Source organism: Barbatula barbatula, assembly GCF_947034865.1.
Source record: "Barbatula barbatula genome assembly, chromosome: 8".
NCBI classification, from domain to species: domain Eukaryota; kingdom Metazoa; phylum Chordata; class Actinopteri; order Cypriniformes; family Nemacheilidae; genus Barbatula; species Barbatula barbatula.
Window position 1 is genome coordinate 6,905,035 of NC_136771.1, and position 17,605 is coordinate 6,922,639.

General features: G+C 39.6%; 2 protein-coding genes across 6 annotated transcripts; one reads left to right on the plus strand and one right to left on the minus strand.

Annotated features, from left to right (window-relative positions):
- Position 1: 1 nt before the first annotated feature.
- On the plus strand, positions 2-2,975 carry ndufaf5 (NADH:ubiquinone oxidoreductase complex assembly factor 5; the record flags this gene model as incomplete). Its single annotated transcript, XM_079462150.1, has 11 exons — positions 2-181; positions 250-290; positions 373-436; positions 657-704; positions 821-924; positions 1,020-1,059; positions 1,345-1,542; positions 1,649-1,709; positions 1,791-1,874; positions 1,998-2,080; positions 2,169-2,975. 11 exons carry the CDS (start codon positions 2-4, stop codon positions 2,229-2,231), a joined length of 966 nt encoding a protein of 321 aa, XP_079318276.1. The 3' UTR covers positions 2,232-2,975.
- Positions 2,356-16,790, minus strand: kif16ba (kinesin family member 16Ba). Of its 5 annotated transcripts, none has more exons than XM_079462134.1 (32): positions 16,440-16,788; positions 14,862-14,931; positions 14,675-14,788; positions 13,913-14,029; positions 13,688-13,785; positions 13,214-13,323; positions 12,986-13,128; positions 12,645-12,813; positions 12,438-12,569; positions 12,169-12,344; positions 12,012-12,077; positions 11,674-11,733; positions 11,473-11,592; positions 11,314-11,365; positions 11,043-11,180; positions 10,853-10,935; positions 9,885-9,973; positions 9,035-9,067; positions 8,659-8,712; positions 8,189-8,390; positions 7,888-8,099; positions 7,420-7,804; positions 6,398-6,658; positions 5,971-6,308; positions 5,555-5,710; positions 5,359-5,464; positions 5,056-5,103; positions 4,696-4,740; positions 4,501-4,623; positions 4,318-4,407; positions 3,907-3,990; positions 2,356-3,812 (listed from the first exon to the last, which is right to left on the minus strand). In XM_079462134.1, the coding sequence occupies exons 1-32, from the start codon at positions 16,484-16,486 to the stop codon at positions 3,651-3,653; spliced, it is 4,083 nt and encodes a 1,360-aa protein (XP_079318260.1). In that variant the 5' UTR covers positions 16,487-16,788; the 3' UTR covers positions 2,356-3,650. The 5 variants fall into 5 exon arrangements, with proteins under 5 accessions (XP_079318260.1, XP_079318259.1, XP_079318262.1 ...); XM_079462133.1 differs by having other exon boundaries at positions 5,555-5,731; XM_079462136.1 differs by lacking the exon at positions 9,035-9,067 and having other exon boundaries at positions 16,440-16,790.
- Between the last annotated feature and the right edge of the window lie 815 nt (positions 16,791-17,605).

Genomic DNA, 17,605 nt, shown 5'->3' on the forward strand with positions numbered 1-17,605 from the left:
TATGAACGTCAACCCGCAAAGCATCCGATCTCTGCAGCGTTTGTCTGGGGCGGGATGGAGGCTTCTGTCCTCCATGCAGGGAGGTGCTATGAATGTATTTGACAGGAGCATGAAACGAAAACAGAAAAAATGGGCATCGTCTTTATCGGACAGCGACAAATACGATTACCTGAAAAATGAGGTGAGACAGTGTGCTTTCTGATGGGTGCGTGTGGCTTTAAACGAAGCGTGTTTGTATTGTCTTCGCAGGTGGGCAGCAGATTGGCAGACAGAATATATGATGTTTCAAGGTCATTCACAATTACTACATACATTTGATCATGTCTTGGGGTTAGATATGACGAATTTACTGTGATTTTAATGTCATTGCAGGACTTTTCCTCTGGCTCTAGATGTGGGATGTGGGAAGAGTCACATCGCGGAGTATTTGAGTAAGGTATATCAGTTCTTAAAGATACAGCGCTCTTTAAATGAATATTTCGTCCTTGTAATATTTTTATCAACATTGACCCATCCTCTTGTTTTTACAAACCAGTATGATTTAGTTTTTCTATTGAACACATCATTTGTCGACAAAGAAATGTTGCTCTACATACAATGAAAGTGAATGGGGACTGGAGACAGATTCAGATCAAAAAAACATTCTCTCTTCTCAGGATGTTGTCGGACGTCTCTTCTTGACAGACATCTCAGATTCTTCTTTGGTAGGACACAGAGAGTTCTTGCACAGCTTGTTTTTTCTTAATGTACATCTAGAACACTGCATAGTTGACATCCCTTCTGTTGCCTGCATCTTCATTTTCCTTTTTGTCCTGTGCAGAGGAAAAAGAAAGAGTGTGAGATTCCTACTCACTCTGTTCAGGCAGATGAGGAGTTCTTGCCCTTTAAAGAAAACACATTTGACCTGGTGTTCAGCAGCATGAGGTACTGTACAGACCCACGTGCATTATGGTATACGTGTGGATATAAAAATACAAACTTAAAGACTGTCACTTACAAACCTGTCTTTGTATTCTTAGTATGCACTGGATAAATGATCTCCCTGGAGCTTTGAGACAGGTATGAAGCCAGAAACTTGAAAATGCCTGTTCCTCTTAAAGGAAGAGATCACCCAAAAATGAAAATGTATGCACACTCAAATTGTTTCAAACTTGTGTACATTGCTTTGTTCTGTTCTGGGGCACCATTGACTACCATACAGTTTTGTTAGGAACATTCTTCTAAGTATCTTTGAAACAACTTGAGAGTGAGTAAATGGTGACACAATTTTAATTTTTGGGTAAAACCTCCATTTAATTGTACAAGCATAGTATCCATCTGAAATTCTTTCTTTTTGGCCATCAGATCCACCAGGTGCTGAAGCCAGATGGCGTGTTTATTGGAGCAATGCTTGGTGGCGAGACATTATACGAACTGCGGTGTTCTCTACAGTTAGCTGAGCTGGAGAGGGAGGGAGGGTTTGCTCCTCATATCTCGCCCTACACGGCCGTCACCGACCTGGGTAACCTGCTGGGCCAGGCGGGCTTCAACATGCTCACTGTGGTCAGTGGATGACAGTTCATTTATTTATTTTGGTAATAATGTCGGTTTTAGTTGAATGTTCCTTTAAAAAAGGAAGGACATTTATAATGAATTATTTTTATTTCAGGACATTGATGAGGTTCAGGTCCATTATCCTTGTATTCTAGAAGTCATGACTGATTTACAAGGTAAATTCAATGTAATTTATCATCCTCAATATATTACAAAATGGAAAAACGGTGCATTCTCGTGCATTCTGTGCACTTTAGGTATGGGTGAAAGTAACTGTGCGTGGAACAGAAAGTCACTCTTACACAGGAACACCATACTGTCAGCAGCTGCCATTTATAAAGGTGCATCACACACTTTATTACACATTATAAAGTATTTAAGATTAGTAAAAGCTTGTAATGAGCTTGATCTCAATTTACGTTTTTCTTTCTTTCTGTAATTCACTTCAATGCTATTTCCTTTAGAAATGTATGGCAGTGAAGATGGGTCAGTTCCAGCTACGTTTCAAATCCTTTACATGATTGGTTGGAAACCCCACAAGTCTCAGGTCCTTTGCATTTGCTATTCTATTCTGATAAATCACATTTATCTTATTAAGGTGAAGAGATTTTGACTGTGCTGCCTTGTTTTTACAGGCAAATCCAGCAAAAAGGGGCTCGGCGAATGTCTCGTTTGCAGATTTATCAAAAATTGGCTAAATTCAGACCGTCTACCAAAAATCTGATGACTAATCGTAAAACGGAAAGATGCATTTATGCCTAAAATCAGCCCGTTCTGTTTGGATCTGCTTAACGGAAATGTACAGGATTACACAGAAATGTTGCATCTACGAAATGTATTTTTGAAATGCCTGTATACTCAAAAACATGATGCTAGACAGTTTGTTATTTTCTTAAAAATGCTAAATATTAACAACAAAGAGATTCATACCAGTAGGTTCCTCGCAAATGATTACATTCAGTTCCACAAATAAAAAAGTAAATGAAAATATGTTTGAAATGAAATGCAACTCCTTTAAAAATGTATACATCATTATTTCGATCCAAGAAAGTACAAGAAACAAAAATACACATTCGTTCTAGTGTGCATCTATTGAAAAATCTAACTGTCTAATGTAGCACGACAGTCAACTCATTTATATAAACATTCTACATTTACATATGGCTTTATAGTGTTCAACATGTTTTCTCATGTCTCATAGTCACCTGTGTTATTACAGTATATTCTCCTTAAAAAGCCCTTAATCTGTGTCAAGGGGCCGTGAGGGGAGTAAAGGATGATAATGGTGACATCTGTTGTTTCTGGAAGAAGTAAGCTCACAGTACATGTACCATTAGAGTACATCCCTTTGAGCTTTGACCTCTTAGTGGTTATAAAACATGAGGATTACTCATAATACTGTAAATACATAACACAACACAAGCAGTTGGTTTCAAAAACTGAAAGTTCTGTCATTATTTACCCATTCCAAACTGCCATGAAATGACAAGGGAGTACATAATAAGTTCCTAAATGTAGTTTTGCGTGAACGGTTCCTACAATCACATTGTGGAGTACAGAAGCCAGAATTGAAAGAATAACTTAAGCTGTTTTTGAATCCATAGAAAAGCAACTGTGTCTGAACATGGTGAACTACAAAATTCTAATAGCAGCTAAAAGGGGGATTTGCTTAGTTACAGACCCCATGGTCCTGTGTAAACGACGTTTGGAGCAGGTTATGGCAGCAGTCTGTTGTCAAAAATTCCACATTTCTCTTTCTTAGAAACATGTAAAGCTCAGTTGCTGCCTACAAGGCACTGCAAAAATTTTCACACTTATTCCTGTCCTCTCCCTTTCACGTTATAACGTTCAGCTTTCCTGAGTAAGCTCATGAGCATCTGGATGAACCTCATATCATTAACTCCGAAATCAAAAGAATTACTACTATATTACTGTAGTGCAAAAACAAAGACGTGCTTCATATCTTCAAATCTTAGCAAAATAAAGAGAACATTTCTTTTGATTTTGGGGTTATGTGGATTTCATGAAATGTGCATATTTTAGAAAGCTCCTCGAAGTCCATTTCAAAGACAGTGTGTGCGCTCCATTTTGTGTCGAGTTTCCATGAGTCTTGCGTGTTAGCCTGTCCCGTGGCTGCTGTAGTCAAAAACACCTTTCTTAAAGAAAGGTGAGATGCTGCACACCACATGTTTCGAGAGTTGGAGTCCAGACGCTTCTGTCCTGAGAGGAGAAGACGAGGACGGTGACATCATCACATGGAAAAAGTTCCGCAGGTATTGCTGGGAAAAGACCAAGATGTTTTATATAAGGTGTTGCTAACAAAGCCTGGTTGTTAATGTATCCAGAATTGATGGCTGGATTTGTGGGATTTACCTCTAAATGATTCCGTCGCTCTGCGACCATTCTCTCATCTCTGTTTCCAAATATCTTTTTGGGTGGAAAATCCAAAGCCGCAAGCTACAGCGAGAGAATATTCAAGAATATTAGAAAAAGGAGGTTCAAATATTTATTTGAGCTATTTATGGCTACTGTAGAAACAACATGGCGAATTCCATGCAAGGGGACCCACAGTGTATGTAGATAGAAATAGCTCATTCTAAGGTAATAAAACATAACGTTTCATTATGTAAGCTCTTTATACACCTTTGAACACAGTTATTTATATTACATTGCATTTCTGTCTATATATCCTCCAAGAAATGACACACTGGGCCTTTAATAATAGGCAATAAATGCAAGACACAATGTATTTCATATTATATGTACATTACATGCAGGCCGTACCTCTGGATATTTCAATTTCAGAGATTTGTGCATCTCCCGAAAACGACTGTATCTTCTAAACACCGTCCAGGTTTCTTCCAAAACTGTGATCTAAATAAAGACAACAGAAAACAATCGTCAGACATCACAGATGCGCTTCATTCACACATCCAGATTTTTATGATCGTAAGAATGCAGGCGAACCTTGATTTCAAACTCAAAGTGCTCATCTTTGCCCTGTCCACACAGTACGTAACGTGGCATGCTGATCTTCACTGGATTTTTAAGACTGTCTGGACTCGGATCCAGAGGTTTCGACACCTGCCGCTGTGAAAAGACAGAATCTTCCAGTCAGAAAATGCCGCTGAAATAACATGCAAACACATCATAAGACCATACCTTGTATTTCAGTTTGCGTGGGTCAATCCGTTTTTTATCACTGTCCTAAAAGAGTAAAACGGCGTTAACTAGAGATAAAAAATAACTTTAAAAATCTAAATGTACAGTAGCTCCTATCAAAAGGCAAGCAGGCACAATCTTGCTTGTGATTTTCCATTACATTAAAGTTGCACAGAACACAGAAGGTTAAGGGCTTAAGGGTAAAAAAGCATCTACAAGAGAGTTGACATGTGGGCAGCATGCTACCAAAGCTAAAAACCACAGAGGAAATACTGAGATCACAGATTGTGAGGGATATATGCAAATAATTAGGGCTGGATCATGCAAATCAGGTGCTGATTGGCTGAGGCCTGTGCTTACCTCATCCGTCAATCTAACAGAGCTACCCTCACTATCCTGATCCTCATCCTGTCGAGTTAAACAACTTTGTTGTGAGTCTTCTAAAACATTGTACAGTATATAATTATAATTTAAATGTGAGGTGTGTCGTTTCTGCTAAGACAATCTTCTAAAAAACACTGATAATGAAGTTTGGCAGAATAACAACCGGCCTCATGGCTCACAGAAGAAAGAGCCATCAAGTTTTGTATTGACATAAGAGCAATTTTTGCTTTATAAAGTTATTAATTGTGGGAAACGCCTTCGATAAGTAACTGTCCATACCTGTAGTGAGTCTGAAGACAATGAGAGAGTGTTGTTATTCTCTCTATTTAGCAGGTTTAGCTTCAGTAGTCTTCGCTGGACCTCTTCTTCAATAAGAGCGTTTACCCTGAGGTGAAGCAAGAGCAAATCAAGAATGTTTACAAAAACTGCATACACTAGAACAGAAATGATGAATTTTTGTATGCATGTACAGTACCTCTCGTCACCTAGCGACAGTACAGTGGGAAGAGTCTGTATGGGGCTGACAGGCGACTGGTTCACATTTTTCTCTTCGCTGCTCACGCTTAGACTCCGACCACTTCCTTCGCACTCGCTGATCCTCTGCTTTAGCTGTGCGATCTCTCTCTCCATCCTGAGAACAATCAGAAAACCCCTAAGGACACGGGAGAGCACTTTTGGATTTACCAGGGAGCCAAAGTGGCATAATGACTAAAAGCACTTCAAGTGTTATGACATCATAAAAATCAAAGAGAGGCATCGGCATAATGTATTAAATGAAATATATATATATATATATATATATATATATATGTGTGTGTTTGTGCGTGTGTCTTTTATATTATTATAATATCTTTTTTTTTTATCTAAAATAAATATACACAATCAACACACCTCTCCTGGTCCAGGTCTTGTGTTCCTGACTTCCTGAAAGTGCTTTGTCCCAGTGCAGACTGTGACCTCCTGCGGGGTCCTTCAGCTTCAGGTTCAAGGCCAAGGCTTCTGCGGTAAGCGGAGTGTCTTTTTTCCAGACGCGCGACTGCCTGCTCTAAAGCCTCCCGCTGCTGTTTCTCCCTACACTCCAGGATCTCCTTCTCTTTCCGCCGAACCTTCTCTTCCTGACGGGCCACGTTCGCCGTGAACTCGTATGTCTGCTGCAGCTGTTGCAACTGTTCGGTGCTGGCGCTGTACTGAGACAAGCGCTCCTCCTTCTCCTCTAGCTCCTTCTCTACCTGCAATAGAGAAAAAAAATTTTTAGGCAGTCCTCGGTTGCGTATTTAAGGTAAAACATACCACAAGAAAACGAATCCCAAACCTTTACCTGATACAGCATCTCATCCAGGTCCTTGTCCATTTCCTCTGGACTGGCGTCAGACCCAGGCGACCCTGTTCCTCCTCTCACCCTCTCTAGCAGCTCGGTGGCTCTCTGGCGCTCCTCAGACACAGCCGGGAGATACTTCTCACGCAGAGAGATCAACTGTTTCTCTTTATACTGCAGCCTGTGTTCAGCCTGCTGGACGAAAACCTCCTCCTGACTCAGAGACGAGACGTCCTGCAAGCCATGCTCCATCATGTCATGGACCTGAAGGGACAAGACGCAAGAAAGAGACACATTAGAACCAGATCAAACCGATTCATAATTTTGTAGTAAATGTAAATGATGATCATTTGTAAGTAATAAAGTATTCAAAAACTAAACAAAAACGGATTCATTGTTTTTAATGACTCATTACTTACAAAGCAAAGAATAACTTTTTGGTAAATGTAGCATTTACACAACAATGAATCTGCTAATAATGGCTACATTCTTTTGTAAATGATAAAATCAACCAAAAACATTAAGTAATAAATCAGCCAAAAAAACAGATTCATTGTAGCTCAAATAATCTATCAGTCAAAAACTAAAATAAAATAAAAAATAATGAGTTGTTCTTGGCTATACAGAATAATGAATTTGTCAAAAATCTGTTCCCATATTATATAAAAAAGATTCATAATATACAAAACAATGAATCACAAAAAAAACTATTTTAATAAAAGTTAAACCAACATATAACAAGTCAAAACTGATTCATTGTTTTCTAAGTTTAAATCTTTTTAAATACATTATAAGTAATTAATCATTCTTTGCCTGATTCTTTATTTACAGAACAATGTATATTGTCAAGAATGGGATTCTATTTTATGCAAATAATAGTTATTATTAGTTATATTCAAATAATGATGAATCAGTCAAAATCAGTTTTTATTATTTCGCAAAAAATGAATCAGTCAAAAAACGATGAATCATTTTGTAAATTAAGAATCCGCTTCTACTAGTTCCAGAGGAAAGTGCACTTCTACCTGTCTTTGTTTCTCCCTGTGCGTGTGGAGCAGCAGGTCGAGCGATGTCCGGTCGCTGTCCACCTCTCGCTCCAGCCTGTCCCTCTGCTCGACCAGCGACTCCTCCAGCAAACTCAGCTCCTCCACCTGCGCCTGCTTGAACTGCTCGTATCGCTCCTGCGCTCTCCTCCGCACCTCCTCCCCTCCCTCATCCTCTCCGTCGATCCGTGCCTCCTTCGCACGGAGCAGCTCTTCCCTGAGCTCACAGAGCGTCCGTCTCTCCTCCTCCAGATGACGCACCTCATCCGGTGTGAGCAGGGCAGCCGCCTCCTCGCTGCGCTCCCTCAGCTGCTCCTCCAGACGCCCGACCAGGCTCAGCTGCTCCTTCTCTCGCTCCTCCAGACGTCTGGACGTTCAGGACATTTGTTTGAACAGTTTCAAGAAAACATAAATCTATAAGAAATTCAATTATTAACCAAGCTGTCTCACTTGCGCTCGAGCTGGAGTTTGACAGCCTGCTCATCTCTTTCTCTTTTGAGGCGCTCCAGCTCACGAAAGAGCTCAGTCTGTTCCGCTCGCTCACGTTGGGCCTGAGCTTTCTCATCTCCCTTCCGCACCTCCTCCTCCAACTGCTCGTGCTGTAGCTGATGTCGTTTTTGTTTTTGCTCCTCCTGCTCTTTCTGGTCCCTGTGTCTTTCCTCCTGTATAAAACATATGTTGGTTTAGAATTTTTATTAGCATTTTAAGCGACAATCATAAAAGTTGATCACTTCTCGATCACCAGTCTGACCTGGAATTTTTCTTTCTCAGCGATTAAGTCTCGGAGTCGGCTTTCGATATCCTGACTGCGTCTGCGCAGACTCTCCTCCTGCCTGCGTATGTGCAGCTGCACCTGCTCAGACTCCTTCCTCTGAGACTCTACCTCCTGCTGCATGCGCTCAAGCTCCACCTTCTCACTCTTCTGCTTCTCCTCCATCTCCTTTATCAGCCGCCTGCAGTACCACAGAGTTAGAGGTGAGGATGGTGATTGGCCGGATTCAGCAGTGACATCATCAGCAGACTTTATTCATATGTTAGGAATAATGTTTGGTGTGCCTCAACAAATGTGCAAATATAAAGAGAAAATAGCCTAATAACATAAAGAACCAAATTTTTGAAAGTATTTCAGGATGTAATCTGTAACTATCTTTATTTATAATTTGAGGTGTTTCATGTAAAAAAAAACTTAATGGTTGTTGAATTTGCGATCACATGACGAACCTTTTAGTTTCAAGTTTTTCCAGTTCCTCCCTTTGTTGTCTCTCGAACTCCAGTCTGGAACACAAAAACACAATCAGTTTCCACCCTTAAAACACACATACACGCACACACCACAGCAAACTCCCAGCAGTGCACGAGATGAAGGTCAGCATCAACTCCATCGCAGCTACAAGCACATGCTGCAGGTTACACAACGTGAATCAAACAAGCAGTCAGATGAAGATACACGCTTAACTAAAGTGTTACGATCATGAGGCGCGAGGGGACAAATCACTTCTCACAAACATGGACAAGAAATGGAAAGACCAAACCTACAAACACGACGATTTAAATAAAGAGACGACAGTTACAGACTAGTGGTGTGTTGATGTTCTACCTGAGAAAGATGGGTCCCTTTTCAGTGAAGAGACTGCCACAAAAAAGTGCAGAAAGAAAAAAAACATCACCAAACTAATCCACATCAAGTTATTTTTTTGTAGGTCACCCAAGTGTTAGGATGTTTTGACAGAGCTACATTAACTCCTGCAGAGGTAAGGCCTCAAATAAAAAAAGTGGCGCTCAAATTTAAAAAAATATTTGAGCTGGTGTTGTAGATTATTGCCTGTAAATGTAAATCGACATTACGAGAGAACTGTCAGGGCCAAGCTGTGAGTTTTTTTTACATACATGATGCAGACGCGCCTGCTTTAAATGCAAAGGCCAACATGCGTTATATTGTTTAAAAGGAATGCAGCAATATCGAAAATCTGACTAATAATAAAAATGACTGTTAACGCATATACTGGCTACTGCAATATTTTCAATCAATCTAAAATGTTTTCTTTTTTTAAAAGACAATGTAAAAAAACAAGTGGCTATATTTTGATTTACTGTTGCAGTCGATATTTGTTGATTCCTCTCATCATACAGTACATGCGCATTATCCTTCATTTCTGTTGATCTCAATACAGTCATGAATACATAATGCATCCTTGTTAATATTTAGTGTGTACTGGGGAGTTGGTAAGCGGGGGGGGCTGGAGTTTGTATTTGAATGCAACATCAGGAGTACCAGCAATGTTGTCGGAGAGCATGGAGAGAGAGAAGGGTGGAGAGAGGAGGGAAGAGGAGGCACCTGGTAAGGAAGATATGGAGGAGGCTGAGGAAGAGGAGTCGGGAGGAAGATATCACACGCTCACACATGCTCTCAAACACACGTTTATTCGCACGGGTGGTGGGCGACTTACCCGGGGTTATACAACATGACTGTGGAGAGGTTTTCACAGGATTGGGAGAGATCACTCATAGATAAACTCAGACTTGTCAGGAGGCCACTCTGTTGAACAACAGCAATGTTACGTTACGTTAAATAAAAAGAAAAGTTTTTATGCAGCTATCCAGCAAACACCGAACCGGCCACTAATTCAATTATTTTTACTGTTTATTTTTTGCATCTATTAAATAAAGTTTCAACAATGTTGCCTAAACTAAAACAACTTAAAAATACCTCAAAATAACCATTAGAGAACATTTTGATGTTCTAAAAATAACCAGTAGAGAAATGTTTTTTTAAGGACAGATCGAAATGTATTTGTTTTTCACGTATTTGCCCTTTGTCAAAGCAAATCTTTTAGATAATTCGATTACATTTAATTATATGGCGCTTTTCGTAATGTGCATTGTTCCAAAGCAGCTTTACAGGAGAAAATAAAAAACAGAAAACACAGAAAAGGTAAAGCACAGTGCATGTTGTTTATAGAACAAGCAAGATCATTCTAGCAAAAGATATCTAATAAATGCAGTCTCACGGTGAGCAAGCCAACTCGGCCCTGTGTCGAGGAACCCAAACTCCAATGATAATTAAATGGAGAAAAAAAAACCTTGGGAGAAACCACTCAGCCGGGAGGGCCAGGTCTCCTCTGACGTGTCACAGCTGCACTCAGTGACTTTGATTAAAAGTTACAGAGTAAATGTTTATGCAAAATAGGGATAGCTTATTAGATGTGATTTAGGAAGTTTCATTGGTTGAAACTGGTCTAATTTGTCTTAACACGTATAACCATGCTGAACACGTGGACTGCTTTTAGGCTTCTTTTTTAATCTATTTTGGTTCACTTTGCAGCACCTGGTTCTGACAGTGTCTGATTCCACAGCCAGAGTGTCTATGAAAGAACGACTGTCATAAGGGTTAGATTTCTTCTCAAATTTGAGTCACCTTTCGTTTCTCTCGTAATTTTGCCGCCTCTTTGGGATGGTTGAATCTAAACATATTGGTTCTGCCGAGCAGAATAACGGCTCCTGAAAAAAACAATACAAAAAAGCTACTGTTTTTGAAAATAAAAATAAATGAAAACATCACCTCTACATTTTCTTTTATTAAAGAAAAAAATATTTGTAAAAAGAACCTTGATTTAGCTGGCAGGGCTCTGCGACCTGAACTCCATTGACTGAACACTGAGCATCATTCAGAGGGATGAGAGTCACCCTGCCATTCTGATTCTCTATCAAACAATGTTCACTTTCCAGCCCTAGACCGTGGAGAACTACATACACAAAATATTGAGTATTACTATCATCTACTTCAACAATTCAATATATTGTATATCACATGTGATTAAATTTAACAGGTGAACAATAATGAAACTAATAATGCGCACGAAAGCAGATTTCACTCACTAATGTCCTGCTCATTTGAACCATCATCACGACCAACATATGTCCTTCCCTCCTGTAAACACACATTCATTCAGTCATGACACACTTTGCTGCAAACACAGATTGTTACATTTAACACACACTACAAACACACAATCACATTCAAAACAAACCCTTTACCTTCAAATGATATAGAATGATGCCGGTACTGAGTAGATCATCATCGATCCCAATGAGATGAGGGAGTTCTGAGTCTAAGATCACTCCGATTCCCTCCTTCCTTAGAGCCAGAGTTTCTTCCTGCAAAACACAACCATACATCAGAGGTTACAAATGCATGAACACAATGCAGTACAGATGGCCTTCATCTCTGCCACAAACCTTGAGGATGTTCTGAGTTTCATTCCATTTGTTCGTCCATTCCTTGGTCAGCTCTAAAACCTGTCAAAGACAAACACACTCAATGATTTGAAAAGCACTATATAAAATGTGAATTGAAAGTGTTATGTGTGTTACTTTTATACAATCAAACAGACAGTCCGGCCTAACACCATTGGTTGCTGTGCTCGGATGCGCAAACTGTATCAATGGGCTTGAATTTTATTAAATTAAGATTTAAAAAACGCTTCGTGAGGTTATATCGGTTACAGAGATGCTACGATACAGAAAAGAGTATATCTGTTGCTATGGAAACGATGCTTTGAAAGGGTCTAGGTTACCCTGGCTTCATTATGATGTAGTTCTTCCTCCATACTTAACGCTGTGGGGGAATCCAGAAGTGCAATCTAAAAGAAAACACACACCAACACAAAAACAAGAGTACATTAGAATGACGCGAGTTCATACCCTTTACGTAAAATAAGATCAATTTCAGACCTGATTTCCCTGTGTGAGCAGATCTTTCAGTCGAGCGATCTCGGCCCGGAGTTCTCGAATGAGTCTAACATTAGACTCTTCATTAATCGTAGGTTTGTTGATGATGTTTTTGGCTCGGTTGGCGTAGCGTAATGTGCTCAGCGTCTCGCCGTAGTTCACATCTGCGGGTGAAATGGCTGAAAAACAAATGTTTTTTTAAATCAAAACTACTTACGCAGTTCGTCCCTCAAAGTAGAGAAGCCAGAAAAGATGTTTAATTCTTCGCTCACTTGCGATCATGATGGTTTTGGAGTTTCCGCCCAGACTGTCTTTCAGGAGCCAGGTGAGCACCGAATCTCTGTATGGCACAAACACTTGCTTCTTCTTCAGATGACTGTTTAATCCTTCCTGTGACAAATCAGCTACAAACACAAAAAATAAGACATCTAATATCTCTGCGGTTTAAATATTCAGTTTTATACCATATCCTTACTCACCTAATGCTGAGATGACGTTGCCCAAAGTGACAAGTGATTTGTTGATATTGCCGCCCTCTTTAAGTCGGACCCCAGTGGCACCTGTAGCATCGGCCCGCTCACTTCCTGCCAAATCCACTAGATGGATCTTACTAATCGTCTCACTAGGCATCTCGGCATCAAACTTTGCCTGTGAGGATGGGAATTATTGCGTTGCATTTGGAATTTATGCATTCTTACATTGCATTATACTATACATTTTGTTTCTACGTATGTGCAATCCCATAATCACTGAGCTACAGGAAAGCGTTACTTTCTGCTTTACTCGCCGTGTGATCAAACCTGTGATGTGTTGCAGTTACCTGTGTGAAGTTAATGGTGAAGATGGCGTGGGAGCGGCTGCTGGCATCGTTCATGCCCGTGCTTGCCGTGGTGCGGTTGATGTTCCCCGCCTCCATCAGTTCTTCCACGTCACTGAAGTTCAGTACGAGGTGCTTCGATAGGTCTGAAATCAATGTTTTTTTTAAATGTGCTTATGTTCAAATTTGGTATTTTGGTTACCCTAGTCACTACCTATTACCTATTCTTACCTTCCACGTAGGGCCCTTCTTTTGGATGCTCTCTCACTCTGAGGTTATACGTCTTTGCCATCTTTCTCCTTAACAAGTCACGTACTCGTTCATTGTAAATCTCCAGGTAACTGTCAACACAATAAAAAAAAAAACATTTAGTACAAGATTTGTGTTTGTACCCTCGAGTTGTTCCAAATCAGAACAAATGTATTTTTTCTGCTGAACACAATGAAAGATATTTAGAGAAATGTTTAAACTAAACAGTTCTGGGGCAACATAGACTACCATAGTAGTGTTAGATTGAACTAAAAAGAAGATATTATGATAAATATGGGAACCAAACAGTTCCGGTCGGCACATTTGGCGATCATTGTAATTTTTCCAACTATGAACTGTTTGGTTGATTTGTAACAACTTGGGAGTCTATTAATAATGACAGAATTGACCTTTTTGGGTGAACTATCCTTTTAATTTTTATCCGATTCAACTCACCTGACCTCTGTGCGGAAAGAAGCCTCATCTCTTCGAGTCATGCCTGAAATCCGGTTGAATAATCCTTCACAAATTCGCGGAATTAGCCCAACATCACCCTGCAGCAGGTAAAGATTAAATTATATGACATAATATTAGACATGATCAATATTTTATACGATTATATTATTTCACAAGCTACCAAGATATCTCTGTTCTGAAAATTGTGTCATGTTCATCTCTTACAGGTATGCCCATCATAGTGTGTGACTTCCCCGACCCGGTCTGGCCATAGGCGAAGATGCAGGCGTTATATCCTTCGAAAGCTGCCTTCAGAACATCTGTGCCCAGATCCTTAAACACCTCCAAACACACAAATATGCCACAAACTCAAATGCATGTATTTATTTTTTATAAATTGTTAATGATAACCATTCGGAAAGCCCTGAATTACCAACAAACCAACTGAATGTACAACAACAGACACAATGTTGTCATGGTTCACAAACTTTACTAATCTACACAAGGCCCGGTTTCACAGACAAGGCCAGTCCCAGACGAAAATGAATGTGTGACCTTAACTGAATATATCTGGCCCTGAAATATCTTTAAATATATCAGTGCCGGTGTTTTGTCTCAAGATGCACACCAGTAATGTCTTCTTCTAAGGCATTTTTATGAAAGCGACATAAATTTTTTAGTTAAACTAAGGCATAGTCCTGGTTCAAGCTACTGTAAGCCGTGTCTGGGAAACCGGGGCAAACTGGATTAATCTCTAAACAAATCGGATTATTTCTATATAGAAATGGGCCCAGACAGTTGTTTAAAAGTTCACCTCTACCAAACAAAAAACAACAATTAACATTTTGAGTTTATGTGGCTACATAGAACGTCCCTTTAAGGGCAAACACGTTAATATTAAAATATAAATACAATGTTCTGAAAATCCATATTTTTTATGAGATCAACCAGCCTTAGCTTTTATTTTTACAATAAATATCCACTGACCTTCTCCTGCGAGACAAAACTGGCACTTTTACCCTCCGAGGAGTCATATGAAAAATCGTACGTAAAAGTCTTCATTCTCGCTCTCACAGAATCTCCAGTCACACCATCCGGTATCTGATAAACAAACAACCCAAATATTAGTCTGCAAATGTTTATTTGTGAACATTATGATATGTTTTTCACCTACTTTTACATTGGTGATGAAGGTCTTGTTTCCCTCCATTTCGATGATGCTTTTGGCAGACAGGTCTTTCTCCCTATCCAAAAAAATCAATACTACATGAATAACTACTTGCATTTACGCATTTCATTTATTATTCACACAGACACTGCGAGGCCGGTAAAGTCCATAGACTCTAAAAGGAAACAATTTAATTTTACTGCACTGTTGGTTTAAATTACTTTCTCAGGTCTTGATTCATCAGCTGTTTAATAAGGAAAGTATGTATGTATTTATGCATGAACATTCAATTCAATTACATCATCAGCATAACAATGTGTGAAATGTGGAAATGGAAAAATTAACATGAATTTCAGAATTAAAATGTTTCCCCTTTTGAATTAAAGACCTCCACGCGATCTGAGCAGAATCTAAAAACCAACCCATCACTGTACAGACATTATCCACATAACAGACAGTGCTTGATATGCATAATTCATTATTTGATCGTTTGTTTTTTGTTTGTAATGTTTTGCTCCAGGTTTTCTATTATTGCCGTTTACTACCAGTAACCAGTAAACCTGACCGTTTGTCACACTGTAACTGCTGTGCAGTACATTCTCCATTATCTATTTTCTTAGTTGAAACCAGTCTATAACAAATGTCATATAAATAATATTTGATTACGACCATATTAATAGGAGACCAGATAGCAGGAGAGTATTTTGAAAAGAATTGAATCATCTGTTAATGCATCAATATTTCCTGTAGCTCAGTGGTCAGAGCATGGCACTAGCAACGCCAAGGTCATGGGTTCGATCCAACGGATTGCTGCACATACTCAGAAACAAATGTAAAGTATACTATAATGCAATGTAATTCACGTTGGATAAAAGCGTGCGCCAAATGCATTAATGTAAATATCACTTTTGCACCCGCAAATAATGTTGACAACTTCTTGAAATTTCATCAAATCACCATTGTGTAAATGCTGTATTGGCTACAATAGATGTTTTAAAAGAGTTGTACCTCAATATAAAATATTGATTTAAATATTTACTGAGTGCCACAGTGTGATAAGTAGAAAGACATTTCTAACAGAGTGTGCTGTCTTCTCCTGACCCAACCCTTTGGTGCACTTTTTTGATTTCGGCCACTAGCCATTAAAATGTCTGTGCACGTGCACGTACCCAGGTCACGCACCTAAGGGATCTGCCGATGTTTCGGAAAATATCATCTGTACTTATTCCCAGAGGATGCACAGGGTATCAAGTGCTTGTAATAACAGAGACTTCAATTAAAATCACTATTTTGATGTATATACTGCCCCAAAATCTAATTACTTTAGGATGTTTGTTTTAATTCCACTATTTTCAATGGTGATTCAAATTAGATCCTTTACTAGACCTTTATAAAAAAATGGTCCAGAAAAATCAAATTCAGTAAAATCAAATAAATCACAATATTAAAGCAATAACATGTTTGACTATTATTACGTAATGCTCATTTAATGTATTCCGTCCTGCTGTCATGTATTTCGCTCCGTAGCTGCTGCGACAAATTCACGTACACATGTTTACTTGGGTGTGTTTGTAAATCTCTCACCGTCTGTTCATGGGCCGGACCCGCACTGCCACCCGAACCGATGCCATGGCACATCCCTGAAGATCACAGCGGACTCTCACAATCACAGAAACACTTCACGTCAGTTCTCATAGGTGACTGACACTCGTGATATCGGCTGTAAAATCCGTGTAAAACAGACGACTGCGGTCGTGAGGAGAGGTGATCGCACTCGTTTACGGTTTACACATGATTCCCGACAATAGAAGACATATTTCTTCTGAACGCAGTCGATCAGTTTGTATTATTTTCCCGGAGTGATTCGCAACGTCCTCCTCTTTGCTGGTGCAAGGGCTGCTTTCAGAAAACACAGGAGACGCGATACTGCCACCTGCTGTATGGGAGTCGAGTTGCGTTTTTCATTGCAAGGGAAACATCCTGATGGCTGAGAAATGTGTTACTTTCAGATAATGGGTTGCCCCTGTGATCAACAGGACAAATGTTTGAGCAGGACTCAAGCCAGCAACCTGTAAGGTTAAAACTATCAGCTCTGTGCCACCACCAGGGGGCATTCCAGAAAGGTGGTACTGTGACGTACCCGGGTTAGTTTAAGGCAGGGGTGTCAAACATACGGCCCGCGGGCCGTATCCGGCCCGATAAGGCATCCAATACGGCCCGAGGGAAGATTTGAAAAATAATACAAATATGAAGTTTATTATTATTTTAATTAATTTAAAGTTTATTAATACAATCAGGTTTTCGCTGCCATATTATGTTTTGTTTTATTAAATTTTTTATTTTATCATTGATCATTTAATTGGGCTTCTGCCGGAACCCCTAACAAGCATGCGCATTCTAAAGCGCCGCCTACATTTCGAAAACAAAGTCGGCTAAGTTGTGCGGCAAGGACTAGTGATTTTAAAATGTCCAAATAAAGAAAACTGACGGAAGAAGACGTATTTCTTCTGTGAGTTCAACGGTAGGCCGGTATGTTTAATCTGCTCACAAGCCGTGGCTGTGCAAAACGAGTACAATATTAAACGGCACTATGAGATACGCAGAGAAATATGATAAATACACTGGACAACTTCGAAAAGTCAATAATTTAACTTTAGCCTCGGAAAAAATCAATCAATGATCACAAAAACAACAGGGACTGATGAAGCTGTAACGCTATTTGATTGCCAACGAAATCGCAGCGGGATCAA

What these genes read in the sequence shown, in the direction of transcription:
- kif16ba (XM_079462133.1), bottom strand. Translation starts at nt 16,486, where the DNA reads ATGGCATCGGTTCGGGTGGCAGTGCGGGTCCGGCCCATGAACAGACG. An exon ending in AATTACGAGAGAAACGAAAG is followed by an intron (nt 9,974 to 10,852) that starts GTGACTCAAATT and finishes GTTGTTCAACAG; the next exon opens with AGTGGCCTCCTGACAAGTCT. An exon ending in AAGGGACCCATCTTTCTCAG is followed by an intron (nt 8,713 to 9,034) that starts GTAGAACATCAA and finishes TTTGTGTTCCAG; the next exon opens with ACTGGAGTTCGAGAGACAAC.